Genomic DNA, 17,270 nt, shown 5'->3' with positions numbered 1-17,270 from the left:
TGTGTAAAGTACAATAAATCACATTAAATTATCATTAAAATAAGAAATTGATAGTATCTTTAATCTGTTTTATATATTAATAATTTATCATAAGTCACACACAACTACTTAATGTCGTCTGGACGTGCGTCTGACATCAGCTTCTTTTGAAGTTCTCAAGAGGGTCGCGTGCCCCCTACTTGAAGCCTACTTGCAGTAAATGAAAGAAACGCACTTGCATGTCAATTGTTGGTAGTTTTGTAGTGGTTGGGTACTTACGTTACATCTTTCGGACTCTATTGGGTACATTTAAATAACCGCAAAGTGCATTATTTGATGCAGACGAAAGAATGACCGGGGTGTGCCGAATAGATTAGCCATTGTGACACTGATACATCGGATGTGGTGAATGCACAAAGTCAAAAGTTCATAGAAAGATACAGGAAAAATAATAAAAAAGGAAATATCCAATTCAATCAAAAGATTTCTATTAAAATAACGTTATTTTTGTATTTATATTTTGTTGTCTATATCAGATTACTAAAGTTAAGAAATAACAATCTTAATATTGCAATTTTCTCTTAATTATTTACCAAAAAAAGCCTGAATTTTCTTATTTCAAACTGAAGTCTTTATCGTAAAATCCTGAAAAAGTATATTTTATTAATATTCGGGAACAATAAGTTTGTGGTACAAAACAGAAACGTGTCCATGAAATGATTTTTTGTATCTTTTTGTTTTGTTTTTCATTTCCAAACCTCATAAACATACATAAAGTATATACTTAGAATACATGTACCTTATTCACACTATTGAAACATGCACAAATAAAACATCAATCATCTGTAAACCCAAACTTCCAAGACCCCGCTATTCTCCCCGGGGGATGGGGAGTTAGATTACACATGACTGGAGACAAATATTACCAATGAACATTTACAATTTAAGGCACCCGCCAATTTGAAGACATTTTCGAAACACATAACAGTAAATCTTTATGATAACATGTTCATATACAGCATGATAAAAATAAAAATAAACTTTCTTTTTTTTCATAATTAACACGTGCAAAAACCCAGATACTCGAGTAATCCATGTCACAAAAAGACTACAAGCATTTATCTACAAATTACGGATTTCTCGACGCATCCGGAAAGGTAGGGCACGATTTTGACGCAACTAGACAGGACGTCAGGTTTGACACTCATAAATTTTACTTTTAAAAAAAACGTTTATGATTCAGGAGTAACAAAACTAGGTCACATATTTGTGACATATTATAGTTTTACAGTTGTAGAATATATACTAGTGTGTCAGTTTTGATGGATACAATGCCCTGTCACTCTTAAAGTAAGTTTTTGTGTAGTATTTAATATCGTTATTCTAAAATAAGAAAAAAGTCCAAAAATGAAATTTGCGGTATAAACGAAGCCATTGTCCTATTTTTGCACGTGCTACAGGATGAAAATATTTTATCTCTTCACAAACAAACCACATCTCTTGTAAACTCAACACATGTTACAAGCCTGTTAACATTCAACACTTATCTCGGCGAAGTTTTTTTTATTCATTTTAGAAATGCGAAATCGAAATTACTAAATCATATATTTTTTCAACCGAGAAAAGTGTTGAAACCATTACAATTCATCCATGCTTATTCAGAGCTTTAGGAAAACTTTTTTTGCACAGAGAATCATATTATACATATACACACAATCACGTGCACTAAGGCCGTGAAAAAAAACCGCTTCCAAACTTGTAAAAGTACGAAACGGTCTTTTTATTTCTTTAGCAATGTAAAGATATAGTTCATCACATCGCATTTCAGTTAAATCTAAGCAGTTTTCAACACAATGAAAATCATTGTGTCAAGTCGGTTGCAAATGCTCGCTAAATCAAATTACTTTTGAACATCAAGTTCTCGTTGAAAGTTTTGTAACTATTTACTGGCATCTGAGACTACTAAAGTTATTTCACAGGTGGAAATCACCAGTGTGTTGTCGAAGATTGAAATCTAATAAAAAAAAGTCAACTATGCTACACTGGAATTTGTTTTCTAACTGTGGGCTCGTGTATTCCGGAATCAAACGAGTTTTGTTCTTCATGGCAACAACTTCCCGCCAAAAATCGTTGAAACTCTTCCGTGAGTAAAGTAGTGTCAATGGACGGGCGTTCATAAAGTTCAATTTGAGATTTTTCAAATCTGTCATGTTCAAGATCATCCATTTCAGCCCTACAACTTTGTCTACTCTCAATGTCTGATACTGGAGATGATGTCGGGAATTTCCGTAAAGCCTCGTTTTCAGAATCGTACATGTCCGTATCAGAAATTGACAAATCAGATCTAGTAAGATCGCACGAGCTGTCCGGAAGTGACGATTGACTGTGGTAATACTTTTTCTGCCATTTTAAATCTTCGATAGTCTCGTTCAGGGTGAGAAGTTGTTTCATCAATGAGAGATCTTGGTCCATCAACGAGGCCTGAAATTAGAACAAAACATTTAAAACGTGATTTTAAAACGGCACAGTAAACTTGTAAACAAATATGCCTCAATGACATATACAGCTGTATATTCAGATTGTATCAGACGACGATCTGACAATCTGTTACACATATTTGTTGGTTTTTGTATCTCCGCATCTTTACAGCTAGATACTGCGTTTTACGTATCAAACGATTTTCACATTAACCAATATTGGATCGCGCCTGACGATCCAATAATTCAATATTAGTTTGGCTAAGTGTTAGGATGTATTGAATGTACATGTAATAGTACCATAGGGCAAGATGGCTCTAAAATAACTGCGTACCCTAAAACTTTCTCTCTCATTTTTACATTCGCACGGTAGTTTTTATACGGCATAATTTCTTTACTTTCCCCTAATATCGTATAGAATGTATGTCCACTGACGTGCAATTCACGTTAAATTAAACCCGAGACGAAATTAGGGAAACAGAAAGTGTGAGACAAATTTCTATTCTGTATTTTTTGCACTACCATGTACCCATATTTGAATATCTTAAAATGCAATTAAACTGTCTGTTATTTTTTCAAATGACTAGTAGATAAACATCCCCTGCAACATAACTCCGCACAAAAGTAATCAAAATACCCAAAAGATGAAAATTAACCTGAAGAAATACGTTAAATGAGATACGTTACAGTAACCCAAATGTCAGAACATATTCTGACAGATGCTAATCAAAATTCCCGTCAATCATCAGCCATTCATTAGGTTGCAACTTGATTCTTTCTCGTGAATAAGAAAGTACAAAAAAGAAATGCCTGGCATACATCAAGAAATACTATATTCATTCAAGGAAAAGGGAAAGACGTCTGCGTATATACATGGGTCTTAATGAATTAACAAGAAAAGAATTTGAGTTGAAACAGTAAATATTAAGACATTTCTTAATGTAGTAAAGAAAAAGAACGATGGCATTAAAATGGAAGTATGTTTATTAAGATTTAATGAATTCAAATACAATACACTCGGCGAAATGGAAATGTTAGCCCCTGATAAACAAAATACCAGTTTAATTACATGTCCAGAATAGATTTGTTGACGTAAGTCGGCTGTGAAATCAGGGCATAATTCATCTTCAGTGTGACTTATTCACGCAATATTCAAAAACGCTTTTCTCTTTAGTGATTCAGTGATACATTGCGACATCTTAACGCATTTTTACGACATACCAGCCGCCGGGCGGTAACAGGTACCCGTCACAATCGTTTTACTGACCCCTTGACCCAGACATCTTATTTCACTGATTTGCATAATCGGATCATATTTACTTTATTATACTGTTATACTGTATTTAGTTTAAATCATTCTAGCATTTAACTTTTAATGCAGTTATATAACCATTGAAAAAAAGAGATGAAAAATACACAGAGTGTTTGCTTTTACGAATACGTTTAGACTAAGTTACTAAAAACGGGTGTCAAAACACCAGAAATTAGACAAATTACATAGTCTGATTAACCACATTACCAATTTGTCATTAATCAAAAACAAAAGAATGTAGACATATTTGTCAACGAATTATTAGAGTTAACGATACAGGCTTGCGTCACTGTGGGTAAAATTAACAAGTAATGAATGGGGAATTGAAATTGATCCCCGCACCTTTTTAAAAGATGTTAAAGTCATTTGAAAAATTGATTTCACGCATTCCTTACATATTTCTCAAGGATTTCGATTAAGAATATGAAAAGGATCAATTTAACAGTGGTACGTAAAGATACAATGACATACCTTCAAACGAGAACGCTTAATTTAAATAACCGCGGGATGCGCATTAAAGTCCTGTGACTTTTTGATGTTAAACAAACTGATTTTATAAAAATTGGAGATATCATCCCAATATCTCGGTGATCTATACCGTGGTATGCGGTCGTGTCACACTCCAATTAGGTAGAGGATGTGGGTCCCCCTTCCCATCAGATATTGAATGCTACAAAAATTAAGACCGACTAAACAGATGTTCCATTTACATATATGAAACGAACCTTGGTCTTTTGAAAATTTGACTTATTTGACGAATTGCGAATTGACAAGATCGAGAAATGAATGTTAATAGCTTCCAAACATTTAAAAACTTGAATAGGGTGTGATGAGAAATAAATCAAAGGGCTGTAAGTTCGTAAAACCTTCTTCACCTAAATCTAACGACCTATAAAAGAGTACTGTTTTAGTGAAATAAACTAAATAAAACGAAAAAATATTTAAATCTAACCATAATAAAGAAATAATATATTATTTAACATTTTGACAGAATGAAGAAAAACAAATCACAACCCGTCTGACAACTCCAAACGCTCGAGGACACAGAGAAACAAATCGGTCAATTATCAATTAACGAAAGGAGCATCATTTTCGCGAAAAGTCAAGGCTATCAATTTACGTTTGCACTCTAAAATGCTCTTATCACTGATAGCGTGAATAAATATTTACAGATACGGCCTGCCATACTGACCGATTATAATATTAATATGATTGTAATGTTTATAAACAAATATTATGCCATTATTGTATAACTAACCTTTATATATAAATTTAGAAATTATATCATTATCCGGACATTACATTAAAAATTCCCAAATATTTCGATAATTACATATCGTCTGCATAACTGAACAGATTATCAAATTTATTGTTAAACGATGCGCAAGGAAAAACGTTGCAATATTTTGTAAGCTTTCATAACGACAGGGTTCTTTAGAAATGACAGTATGAAATGTAAAACGAGTGCAAGTGAAATAAAATAGATCGGGGTCTTAGAACCTGAAAAGGCGGAATAACTCTTAATGTGCCTAAAGTACCGAAAAATTCATTTCACTGGACATCAGTTGTAGGCATATAGAACTCCAAAATGACCACTATTGATATTGTGGAAATGACCCTGGTGACATTCAACTTAAATACCATTCAGAACATTTTAATGAACAAGGTTCCAACATATTATCACTTTCATTTAATAAACAAGCATTTAGCCTTCGTAACGCCTTGAACAGAATGCGCCAAATTCTTGTTTTTCATATTCATTACTTTTAACATTGTCACCGAAAACACGAGTTTTTTTGTAATTACTAAGGTGATTCCATTACAATAATTATTCGGTCCATTAATGGTTTTATTATAGATAAATAAATCGAGCAGACTGATTTTACTTTACCACGAGACATGAACATTTTCTACAAAAGAAGCAGACGAAAGACTGTCTGCAAGGCACCATTTATCAGTAACAAGATCTTCCCCCGGAAGTCTTTGAAAGTAATTCTTATCTGTTACGTCTTCCGGTAATTTATTCGCTAATAGTGAATGATTTATTCCCTAATGGTATGTTATTTATTAAACCTTAAATACATTTTAAAAAAATCACGCGTAAAAGTAACAAAAAAAAACGTTTGCAATTTAGGCGAAGAAAAAAAACCTTTTTCCTTGGATACATGTCAATATTTTAAAGCGTAAATAGTCTAAATGAAAATGAAATATAGACCGCGGTTATATTTTGCGGTAAACATATCAGATTTCACAAAATTTAACTTGACTACCTTCTTTAATGTAAGCACTTTCAGGAATCTATTTTTCGGTTAACGTGTTCAAGGGTATATTTCGAGGGTTTGTATATATCGAACTGCGAATTCCACCTTTCAGATCGCGTTTACTTTTGTCAACAAAACAAACATGACAGAGAGTATTTCTTGTTGAGTCATTTGTAGATACATGGCAACAACTGATAACAGAACAAACACACGTTAAAAATGGTGATAAGAAATAGAACGAAAGTTTTTGAACAACGTAGAAAATCCGCCATTGAAAAGTAATAGGATGACAACGCTTTTTAAGGTTAAAAGTCGAAATATCGGATTTCTAATAGATAATTATTTTTAAAATGTAGCGAATCTATTAAAAAGTAATTCATGTAACCATAAACTCTTGTTAAATAATTATTTATTTATAACAAGATGCATAATTATTCGTATGAATAATTTTAATGCACGGGTTTTATTTCAGGAGCAATCGGGTTCAATGACGTCAATGGGGTATCTTAAGATTTATACCATATCTGTTTTATGACATAAGCATAAAGTGAATTTTATAATATCTCATAAGATTTTCCGTGTAATTTATGTCGAAGTCTTCGCCCCATTTTATTAGTTTTTCTTGTTTGATTTACGTATTTCAATAAATTTCAACAGAAATGATAAGTGTGTCATAACTTATAAAAAGACTTGAATAATGAAATTATCATTACTTTGTATTTTTTGGTGTAATTTTTAATAACATCTTTCCTGTATAAGAAAAAATATTGCCCCCTGCATATTGAATTCTATGCAATGCGGAACCGATCTATTATTAATGATACCAAAAAATTGTGCTTCCCAACGTTTAAATGCCCTTCAAGTTCGTCTGCAGAACGAAAGTGCGGATTGATATAAATTCAATACTTCTGCTTACAAAACTGGAATCAATTCATACTGACGCACAACAACATAACAACCTTGTTATTTTACTTGTTACGAAATGTTGCACTTTTGAAAATAGATTTTTATTTCTTTGTGATCGTCAGATTCTGTTTATTTTCAATTCTGTTATTGAATTTAGTTCTCCTTTTAAGTTAAACATTTAATTCTGTTTACTTTCTGTTATAGGTTTTTATTGGTTTTGTAAATATTGCAGCGGTGAAAAGGTTTCGAGGTATACAAAGATTTTGTTCAAATGCAATTATGGGCCTGTTTGACAAATCTATGGTCTGCAAAGTTTACGTAAATTTATAAGCTAAATAATAGACCGTTTTTCGACTCTGCAATAGATATTATTAAAGGCCTAATTTTGAACGTCACTGAAACTTCTGTGCTAAGTACTGTTCTAAGGACATTCTAGCAGACGATTTCAGAGTTGTTGTTTGTTGTTGTTGCTTCTTCAGTGCAACTTTTTTGTGTGACCCATTACGATTTACGAAAGAATGACAAATGAACTTGGTATAAATTAGTTTCACGTTAGGAATTGCGACAAGTCTCAGAATTTTCCAGATCCTACAAAATACCTGCGAAATGAAATAACTTGGCTTAATTTATTTACAACAGTATTACTAATGTATGAAAATATTTTATTTGACCGATTACTATTTTAATATCCGAAGTTTTACCTAAATCTTATATTTCATCATGTGACGCAACTATAAGTAAGGAAACTCTTCAGATAAATATAGGTAATGACTATCGGATAAAAATAGTTAATTTCAATTCAAATTACTTAAATGCTTAAGTAGTCTTTACTTGCAATAATTGAACCTTTTATCGGATAGTACAGAAATCGGATACCGTTGATTAATTATGATAAAGGGATAGTGACTAGGTGTTGATTTACGATCAATGTTTACCGATGATTTGTCCTAATTGGTTTTGACATTTATAGTATTAGATGACAGAGACCTTAGGGCTGTATACCACCAATAAAACCTCAAAATTTGCACTGTCACGATTTTTAAAATAAGATTAATATCAGAAAAACTGGGTGAAATTTTATGTGATTCTAGCAATTTCAGTTTTATTTCCCGTTTTTCCCCCTTTTCCAATGATTCACAAATCATGAACTTTTTTCCGTTTTGTGCCCTGTTCACCACCCTTTAAAATCCTTTTAGTTTTTTTTAATATACGAAAATAATTCTCTGATAAACGTAATAACATACGTTGTTCTTAAAATACTTTTCTCTGGAATGTTATTGTCCCAAAATAGAAATAATACAGCAAAACATGTTTATTTCAGCATTGTATTCCCGAAATCTGATTTGGAAGCTCTGGCATTACTGTCTGTAAATTACCACAATAAAGTGTTTCTGGTGTCTAGCATAAACATCTTTTACTTCATTTGTTTTCCCCAAGGAAAAAAAACACACGCACAGATTTAATCAGAATCTTGTAAATTAGCCTCTTTAAAAAAAACAGAGCGTTCTCATATATACCACTTTAAATGTTGGAATTAACGAGTTGATCTTCATAGTACGGCTCAACAAAAAACACTTCGCGGATTTTAATTCAGGAAGCAAAACCATAATACATACATGTACTTTTCTCATAGCGTTACACACATATAACACTTAAGAATGTAAACCACCAAACTAATGTTTCCATCTGTGCTTCGTACATGTAATTTTTGTCTTACAGAAAAAACTGAATGTTTAAACCCTACTGTAATTATTTATATCATAAAAATTGTAGAAATACTAACTTCCATTGTAATATGTCGATTATAGCAACGTTATATTAAATTACTGTCTTTAATTAGATAAATTGAAAGATTTATAGTGAAGTTTGAAACATTTCCTTACCATTTCAGTTCTTAGCGTTTCCATTGCTACATCAATGGAAGTTGTCTTCTTACATGTTCTTGGACGGCCAGAATTAGCGAGTTTCTCCTTGACCACTTCCGCCGCTCGTTTTCTCGTCTGGTAAAATTCTCTGCAGGCGTTAGACAAGTCTATGGAATCCATATATTTGTCGTCTGCCTTTGTCAAATGATTATTGTCCGTAACACTAAACTCCTCAGTAGCGTGTGTGTCCATGTTTCCTTTAATAATATCCTTCATATTTTCTGAAGTTGTCTAAAAAAGTTCGTCTGAGAAAAACAGACGGTTGTCGTAAAAATATGTCCTCACCTGTTCACTTCAATATTCCAACTAAAATTTTTTTTATTAACACACAATGTTTATTTAAATATTATCAGTACAATCTAATTTTAGATGGTATTAAACGTTCTGTTTGAATAGCGGTTACAGTCGATACTTGACAATATCCGTGCAAGTGAGATAACGCGAGAAGTAGACCAGCTGATTTTACCGATAAAAATGCTGAACCAGTCTACCTTGCCGCGATTTGATTGGTTAACAGACGAAATGAGCTGGTCCGTTCGCGTGATAAACAAAGATCGGCATGGCGCCATAATTTGAATCGCCAATGCGGTAAGATTAATCAACGTAAAAAATTTCGGATAGATAAAGATTGAAAAGAATTTTTAATCAATCAACAAGTTAGTCAGCTTAAAATGAAGTAGGAGCTCCCCTTGTGTAATATCATTGGGGATACGAACAATTAATAACAAGTTTAATACATTAATCCGGTTAGAACTCATACTTTCAAAAATGTTTGTTTGTGAGAAATGTAGACCAAAACAAACATGGAAGTATACGGAGTTTGATAACGTTTGAATTTCATTGTAATTAGTTTCAATAAAAAAAGTCGACTTTGGCATTTTGTTATAGCATTGTATGTGCCAAATTTCGCACACGAAGGATTGACTAAATATCTAATACAATAGTTTACAGCATGAATTGACATTTTGAAATAATAACAGATTTGATGAAAACATTTCCCCCTGTTTTCCCCGCGATATTCAATAATTGGTGAATAATGAATATAAGATAATTCTAAAAATAAATTTAGAGTTTGTAAAAAGCCTCCTTTAATATTAAAAGTTGAAAAGGCTATGTGGGGGAAATTTCTCTTTTCTCCACAATTTTCAATAATTGATGAATTTTAGAAAAAAAAATCTAAAAATAAATTAGAATTTGTATACTACTACACAATATTTTTTTCAGTTGAGTATATATAGCATAATTATACACCATCATCAGAACACACATTTAAAAATACGTGAATTTATTGTAATTATGGAGATACGTACGTCAGTTCATAGAAATTTCAATTATGCACAGTGTTTAATATTTTACCATAAGGAATATTCTGTTATTTCCTCGCATTGTGTAATTCTGCACTGTGTTTAATAGTGTTCTGACAATTAAACTGTTATATTTTTATTTTAATTTTATTAAAACCTCCGACATTCGTATAAAATTTTCCCAGCATTTAAAAGAAAACGAGAGTAATAGTATACAGGCAGTTTAACACCTTGCATTGTTAAGCAATATTTTACATTTTGATGTGTCAGCAGTTTTCATTAACATCATTATTTTGCGGCAATTATAACCTTGTCAGTCTTTAACAATAACGAAAATATTCTTCATTGCAATTGTTGATTGTTTTGATTTATTCAGAATTTAAAGAATGCGTGAGAAAGTTTGGAGGTTTGAAAAAAAAACAGGACCAGTTGTCAAAACTTTTAACGGGTATTTTTGACACATCTGTAGCTTTTAATTGCAATTATTTCTTTAAACGTTTTATCTGTCATAGTTAGGTTTACATTTAATCAACTTAATAAGATCTAATTGCGCTTTACCCATCTCAATAGCAGGGTTCGATCCTCGGATCTGCCAAATTGCTCTAGGCAAGGCGTGAACGAATGTTTTTGAAGTCGCATCGACTTCCCGTTGGTTGACATTTGAATAGCGGTAAATGTCTTCCTTGGTGCATTCCCCACCCCCTACACCCTCACTCTCAATCGTCTCTTTCTTTTATGTGTTCGGATGAATAATTTTGCACCTCACGGGATTTGTCCCGTCTTATAAATCAAAATATAAACCCTATTAATTAGCCGGACAATCTGCCATGTTTTTGACAAGTTCAAACAATCTTTCTGAATGCTAGTCTTTGCTATATTACCGACAAAAGACCACTTTTGACACATATAATCTGCGTCCATGTATATATTACTATATTTCATCACTGTTGAGTATCCCACCTGTTTTATCAAAGGATCAGATAAGAAGATGTCGGCCCAGAGAACATGTTTTCATCGAATAAACCTCATAATAATACCCCCACTTAATAAATCCAATCACCTTTGGCTGACAACTGTTTTCACTTTCCGCTGAATGTTCATCTTTTCGAGTAATGAACACATAATAAAGATGGATTATCTATAGTAGTGTCTCTTTTTGAAGAAGTGACAGTCTCATCTGAATGGATTATCGCTCAGCTGGATTACCGGATTTAGATAAAGTCATGGAAACAAGATAAATAACTATTTCATACCCTCTTAATCCAAGAAACGTTCCGTGGTTCTTATAGTAATGTTGGCCCGCAGTAATGATGGGAAAAAAAAATAAAAACGATTGCTCAAGTACTTTGATCCATTTGACTTTTTATCAAAATCTGGACAGTATTTCTCTCACGTATGTAATAGCACTGCAAATAAATATGTTCCGTAAAGGATACAGCATACGGACGCACCCGAAGTTTGAATGTTTCCGAAGTATTAAAGGGACTCCGCTGAGGTTTAATGATATAATTGATTCTTTAGATTTATTTTTAGATTTTCGTTCAATTTTATGTAGGAATACACAAATGCAAAATCTATAATCAATTGCTTATTCCGTCTTTCCAGAATAATCATTTTTATTGTGTATATGACATAAAAAGGAAATTTTTACTGGCAAATCAAATCGGAGAAAGGATCGCAATAAATATCGATTTTTATTAAAATTAAAGTTTATTTCTTTGTTATCTTTCCACATATTTTCTGTTTAAAGTGCCCCTGTTTGATCTATGTTAGATTTTCAACAGTCTTTTGGATCTCAGCGGAGCTGCTTTAAAAATTGTCAGATCTTTAAACCCTTCTTGTTATAATCGTAAAGGATTATAAATAATTATATAAAAGCCTCATCTGCATGTATGTTCTTCATTTAAGTTCCGATCATATAACAAACCTCCACGCCTACACTCAAAAAACAAAACAAAAACAAAAACAGCAACAAGAACAAAACTATAAAGAACAATGTGGCTCTATAAAAATATTCAAAAAGGTAACTGACCGTTCTCGAATCGTGTTCTTACATTGTACAACAATGTTTTGTATCAAAACGTAACAATCTTTTTCTATATTTACAATATAATTATTTTATCTTGACACCGGAAATAGTATAGTAATCAGAGTGGTAACAGGACGACGGCTCCTTCTAGTTTATTGCCCTCTTTATCAGACCTCCGTACATTTTTATTTTGATATAAATACTCGAATTCTGGCAGATACGTAAAGTATCTTGTCATCATTTCTTTATTTCCTACTGATAAGCCCAGCCGATTATTGTGTTAACAATGGTGATTTATCTCTTGACACACTTTCAGGTAGACATTTTCTTGGAAACTCCCAGTGAATGAAATAATTAAACAAGTGTTACCATCATATTGCAAATTAGCGTGTGTTTTGTTAATAAAAAAGAGCAGTCAAATTATTGATAAACCTGTGTTTATGACCACCACCGCAACAAAAGTTTGATATAGAAAAACTGCCATTTATATTAACGAAATTTTCGTTTGAACGAAATATTTAAATTTAAAAACATGCTTGTCTTGCATAGCCTGATTAAAAATGGCTTAAGTTTCCATTTCTAAAAAACATAAAAGGATATTAAAGGGTTTTATTTTCTATAAAAACATTAATTATTTTTGTCGAGTGGTATGAAGATAATTTTCGTGTCACAAGACTTCTCTTTTAACTTTCCATGTAAGAAGAAAGTAGTCCGGCAAGACACCAGTGAAAATATGTAAAATATCTTTCACTGCAGTGAAATATATTTTACAGTGAAAATACGGGAAATGAAGATGCGCATTTTATTTCATCAATATTTCTCAATATTTCATTTCAAGAAAATAATAAACTAAAGTGACTACTAATGCTGATGGTCTGTCATTTACTTTTCGTCCGAATTTTGAATAACGTAAAGTAATAAATAAAAAGAAGACCAATTATCTTGAATGTTTTATGAACATAAACTATGAATCCAATCTACATAATGAATCAAAATGATTACACCGGTATTAAATGTCTACTTCAATTTATAAAAACCTTAATTACTTGTTTATCTTTTACATAAGTAATTAAATAACAATTCACCTGTTATTTTACCAAGGACAAAATTAATTACGTTTTTTTATCCTGTTGATATATTTTTATGGCATCGCCGTAAGACATATTTAACATACTATTTCTTGTATCAAACGAACTTTCTTCATCTATAAACGAACTTTAAGTGTATGGGGTGTGTGACTTTGAATTAGGTGCCAGTCATCTCTGCTAGTTAAAGTTTTATTATGGGTGCTTAAACCTGCTTGCGGCAACAGATTCATTCACCCATGCGACCAGCCTGGTTACCAAGCTCAGCCGGCACATTCGGACAGTTTGATGACCTGCCCTGTTTACCATTCAGTACTTTTAAAAATAAATTCCTTATAATGTTGAATGGTTTTGCCCAGATTGAAAGATGGACAAGTCCATTTTTAGATATTTAGCGTGGTTAGGATAATTATCTCACATGCGGAAGCTATACGATAATAAATGAACAGAAGCGCGTTCTTTTCTGGAATAATGCGCGCATGGGCATCGCAAGCATTATAAATAATAATAAATTCAATAAAAATAAAACAACAATTCAAAAATCCGAGTATATGCAGAAAGTCATTCATCTCTAATATTTTAATAAAGACAATGATATTTGAGCTATTTTTATTTTCTAAATTGACCGACTGCAGTTACGAAGGACATTTCGTTTGCGGTGAGTAGTCACAAAAAATATTGTTTGTTTGTTTTAGTCGCAATAGAGTGTGTGTGCGTTTTTTTTTCTTAAATTTAAATACGAAATGCGACTCATGTAAATTTGGCGCGAAAACATGTCATTCAATTTGACATTTTATTGCACATTGCAGACGACACCCTGGTTGACCTTCAAAAACATAGCATAACATTTAAATATCTAAGTATTTAATATTCGTAATTAACCTTAAGCATTTTCACATCATAGTTTAATCATTTTAATATATTTTTTCAGCGACTCGAAACTTCCTTTCGGTTGATTTACGGTGAAATAAATCTTTAGTAAGACTAAACCGCGTGAGCAATTAATAGCAATTTAAAACACAATTAGCGTTCTTTATTGGCTAAATAATTAATTAAGTTTAAAACCACGTAAAATCAAGTAACAAAAACTGAATTTCCGACATTTCATGATTATCTTTACTATATAAAAGACATATATTCTTCTTTTATAATCGAAAGACATTTCTGTGATATTACAGCATTAGCTTGTCATGTATTCATTAAATATTTTGTTTCAAACTTTAACATTTAATTACACAAAAGACGGTTTATGCGAAACTTTTAAGAACGTAGGAGGACTTTGAATAGCCAGTTAGCAATCTGATATTTTCTGGGTTTTTTTTAAGGAATTAAAATAGTTGAAAAATTAAAGTTTATAAAACAGGAATAATTATGACCAAGAAAGATCCCCTCCCATTCCAATCAATTGGTTAGACATTAATGTCAAAAAATGCAAACGTTCCATTCTTACTAGCATACTTTATTACTTTGTCATTTCATGTATTTATTCTAAAAATATCTCTAATGTATTAAACCAAAGTTTCACGTGCCCTCAATGGTCGACTGGTTAGGGGTCAAGGATTTCTAAATAACGGATCCCATCAACAATGAATTGGCCGAACTATTCCCTTACCACTTCAGTGTTTCTTCATTGCAACATGATACCAAGATTTCCTTGGTGTCTGAAATAATGCACATTACGGACACAAAAACCTTGACTCTTGCTAACAACCTTCATGAAATAATGCACATAGGTGGCACACTTGGCCCTCCTCCATTTTTGCAGCTGATGAATCTAATGTAGACATAATTATTATTAATAAAATTAAACTTTTAATTGTTCATTTAGCACCTATTCTCACAAGGTAGGCCCAAGTTTGAAATTTGAGTGTCTCTTGACAAAAGTTAAAACATATACAATTATACAGTTGAGCTTTGTTATTTTTTCAACATTACATGGATCCTTCTTTTAAATCATGTTCACAATAGATGTCAGAAACTGGTATTTAGAAAAAGAAATGAACAAATAATATCAATTTAAAAGAAAAATACGCTGTCTCCGTAAAGGGTTACATGATTTAACACACAAGTGCTGCATCAAATTGTTAAAAACTGAACATATCTTTTTAATTTTTGTTTGACGACATGTTGAAGTTTGAAAATTAAAAGAATTTCTGAGTGAAGCTCTTTGCATGATTCGTTATGCAACAAAACTTTCTTGTCTCCAAATCCAATGTAATCTACGTTACTTAGTTTGCGCACAAAAAATACACAGGCAATAAACACATTAAAAGGTGTTTAAACAGATGAAAATACTAACAAAACATAGTATAAACCATACGCGATACAATGATTAACTCATTTCATAAAAAAAACATTACACCAGAAACACAAACTTTATATTTGTAAAGTAAATTTAAAGAATGTAATCTACGTTACTGCTATTACTCAAATATTGTGACATAGGGTGCTCTTTATAGACTATTTTCAATTTGATTAGACTTGTTAAACATTCAATATTTCTTTATTTTGTAAAAGTTGATTGTTTGTTAAAAAAAATCATGCTCATGACAATAAAAATGTAATCTACGAGATGTAATCAACGTTACCACGGGTTTTCAATTTCTGTCAAATAATTTGCTTTAATGTTTCAATAATGTTCAGCTGTTCAAGGTTCGTTATATATACTTCTAGATCAATATACACATAGTTTATTTCCCTTTATTGCAAATTTGCCACTTATTCCGCCATTTGCATTTGCAATTTCCGCGTAGAAACACTATATTACTGAGTTCCAGTTATCTTCAGGAAAGTAAAAGAAGGTAAGTGATAAAAATGTTTTTTAGTATAGTTTTAAGATTATAATTGAATTATACATCATTAATTTCAATTAAACTAATCTTGTACACTTATAATTCAAACATTTATTGCATATATTAGTTACGTCATGGCCCACTAAGTTTTTTAACAAATCCCTTTTTGGTCGCCATTTTTACTTACCAAAAGATTTGTTCATAAAGTTTTTTATCATAATAGATCTACACAGATACATGTATGTTATCTGTGTTATACCAGATCATCTAAAACTTTATAAAGGTGTAACAAATGTGATACCAATGTTGGTAACGTAGATTACAAAAATATCAACTTGTGATATCTGCAACACCAATAAGTAGTTCTTCTCCAAATATTTGACATGTTCCTATATTGTAGATCATTATATGGTAGTTTAATGTAATAACTCTGTTTGTTCCTGGAGAAAAAACTGTAATTTAGGCATAAATAATTGGTTTCTAAAAATGGTAACGTTGATTACAAAATAAGTAACGTAGATTACTTTTTCTTTGTTTCAGCAAGTATGGGTATATCATAGGCTGAAATACAGCGAGCCTTTTGTGGGAGGAAAAAATCAACATATGAAGTAAAATAACTTGAAAAAAGAACGAAAAGAACAAAATCATACTGAGCAACAACAGTGAAAAGATAAAAAAAAGGGGTAGGCTTTAGCGACCAGAACATAGAATGTCAGAAAAAAATGTCCAGAAATTGACACAGAATGAAAGAACTTGAGACTCAAATACAAGTTAATAAATTATTTGGTCTGGTTTAGTTCAAGATGAAGACAGACTGATTGTCGATGATGAAAATGGTGTACGTTCAAGCACCCGGAAATACGAAAATAGTAGTTAGGCACATTGGTACCTTGGACTGATTGAAGAGGTTGTCATAGCTGATGATTATTTCTTGTTTCATACTAGCAAAATCGAAAATGTAAAGGGGTCAAAGCACCAACTTTCAATTGGCCAAACAATGCCGACAAGATTTGTGTCAAGTCAGAAGACGGTTTTTCTGGCATAGATGAGTCATCCAAAGTTAGTTGTTATGTGCGCTCTTTCAGGTTAAAAGAGGACGAGATAAGATAAATTTAAAGCGCGACATTCAGCTTTCATTTTTGTTCGAAAATGATTTTTTTTTTCAAATTAAGTATTTCAGTAATTTTATCTTAGAAAAGT

At 31.8% G+C, this 17,270-nt stretch overlaps 1 protein-coding gene across 1 annotated transcript; it reads right to left on the bottom strand.

The window, feature by feature from the left end:
• Window positions 1-491: 491 nt before the first annotated feature.
• LOC132755499 (leucine rich adaptor protein 1-like) lies at window positions 492-9,313 on the bottom strand. Its single transcript, XM_060746378.1, has 2 exons — window positions 8,819-9,313; window positions 492-2,460 (listed from the first exon to the last, which is right to left on the bottom strand). Exons 1-2 carry the CDS (start codon window positions 9,074-9,076, stop codon window positions 2,017-2,019), a joined length of 702 nt encoding a protein of 233 aa, XP_060602361.1. The 5' UTR covers window positions 9,077-9,313; the 3' UTR covers window positions 492-2,016.
• Between the last annotated feature and the right edge of the window lie 7,957 nt (window positions 9,314-17,270).

Source organism: Ruditapes philippinarum, unplaced genomic scaffold, assembly GCF_026571515.1.
Source record: "Ruditapes philippinarum isolate M1 unplaced genomic scaffold, ASM2657151v2 ctg1169_1_1_1_1, whole genome shotgun sequence".
Taxonomy (NCBI): domain Eukaryota; kingdom Metazoa; phylum Mollusca; class Bivalvia; order Venerida; family Veneridae; genus Ruditapes; species Ruditapes philippinarum.
The sequence above is the reverse complement of the archived record's forward strand: the minus strand, read 5'-3'. Positions and strand labels throughout refer to the sequence as shown.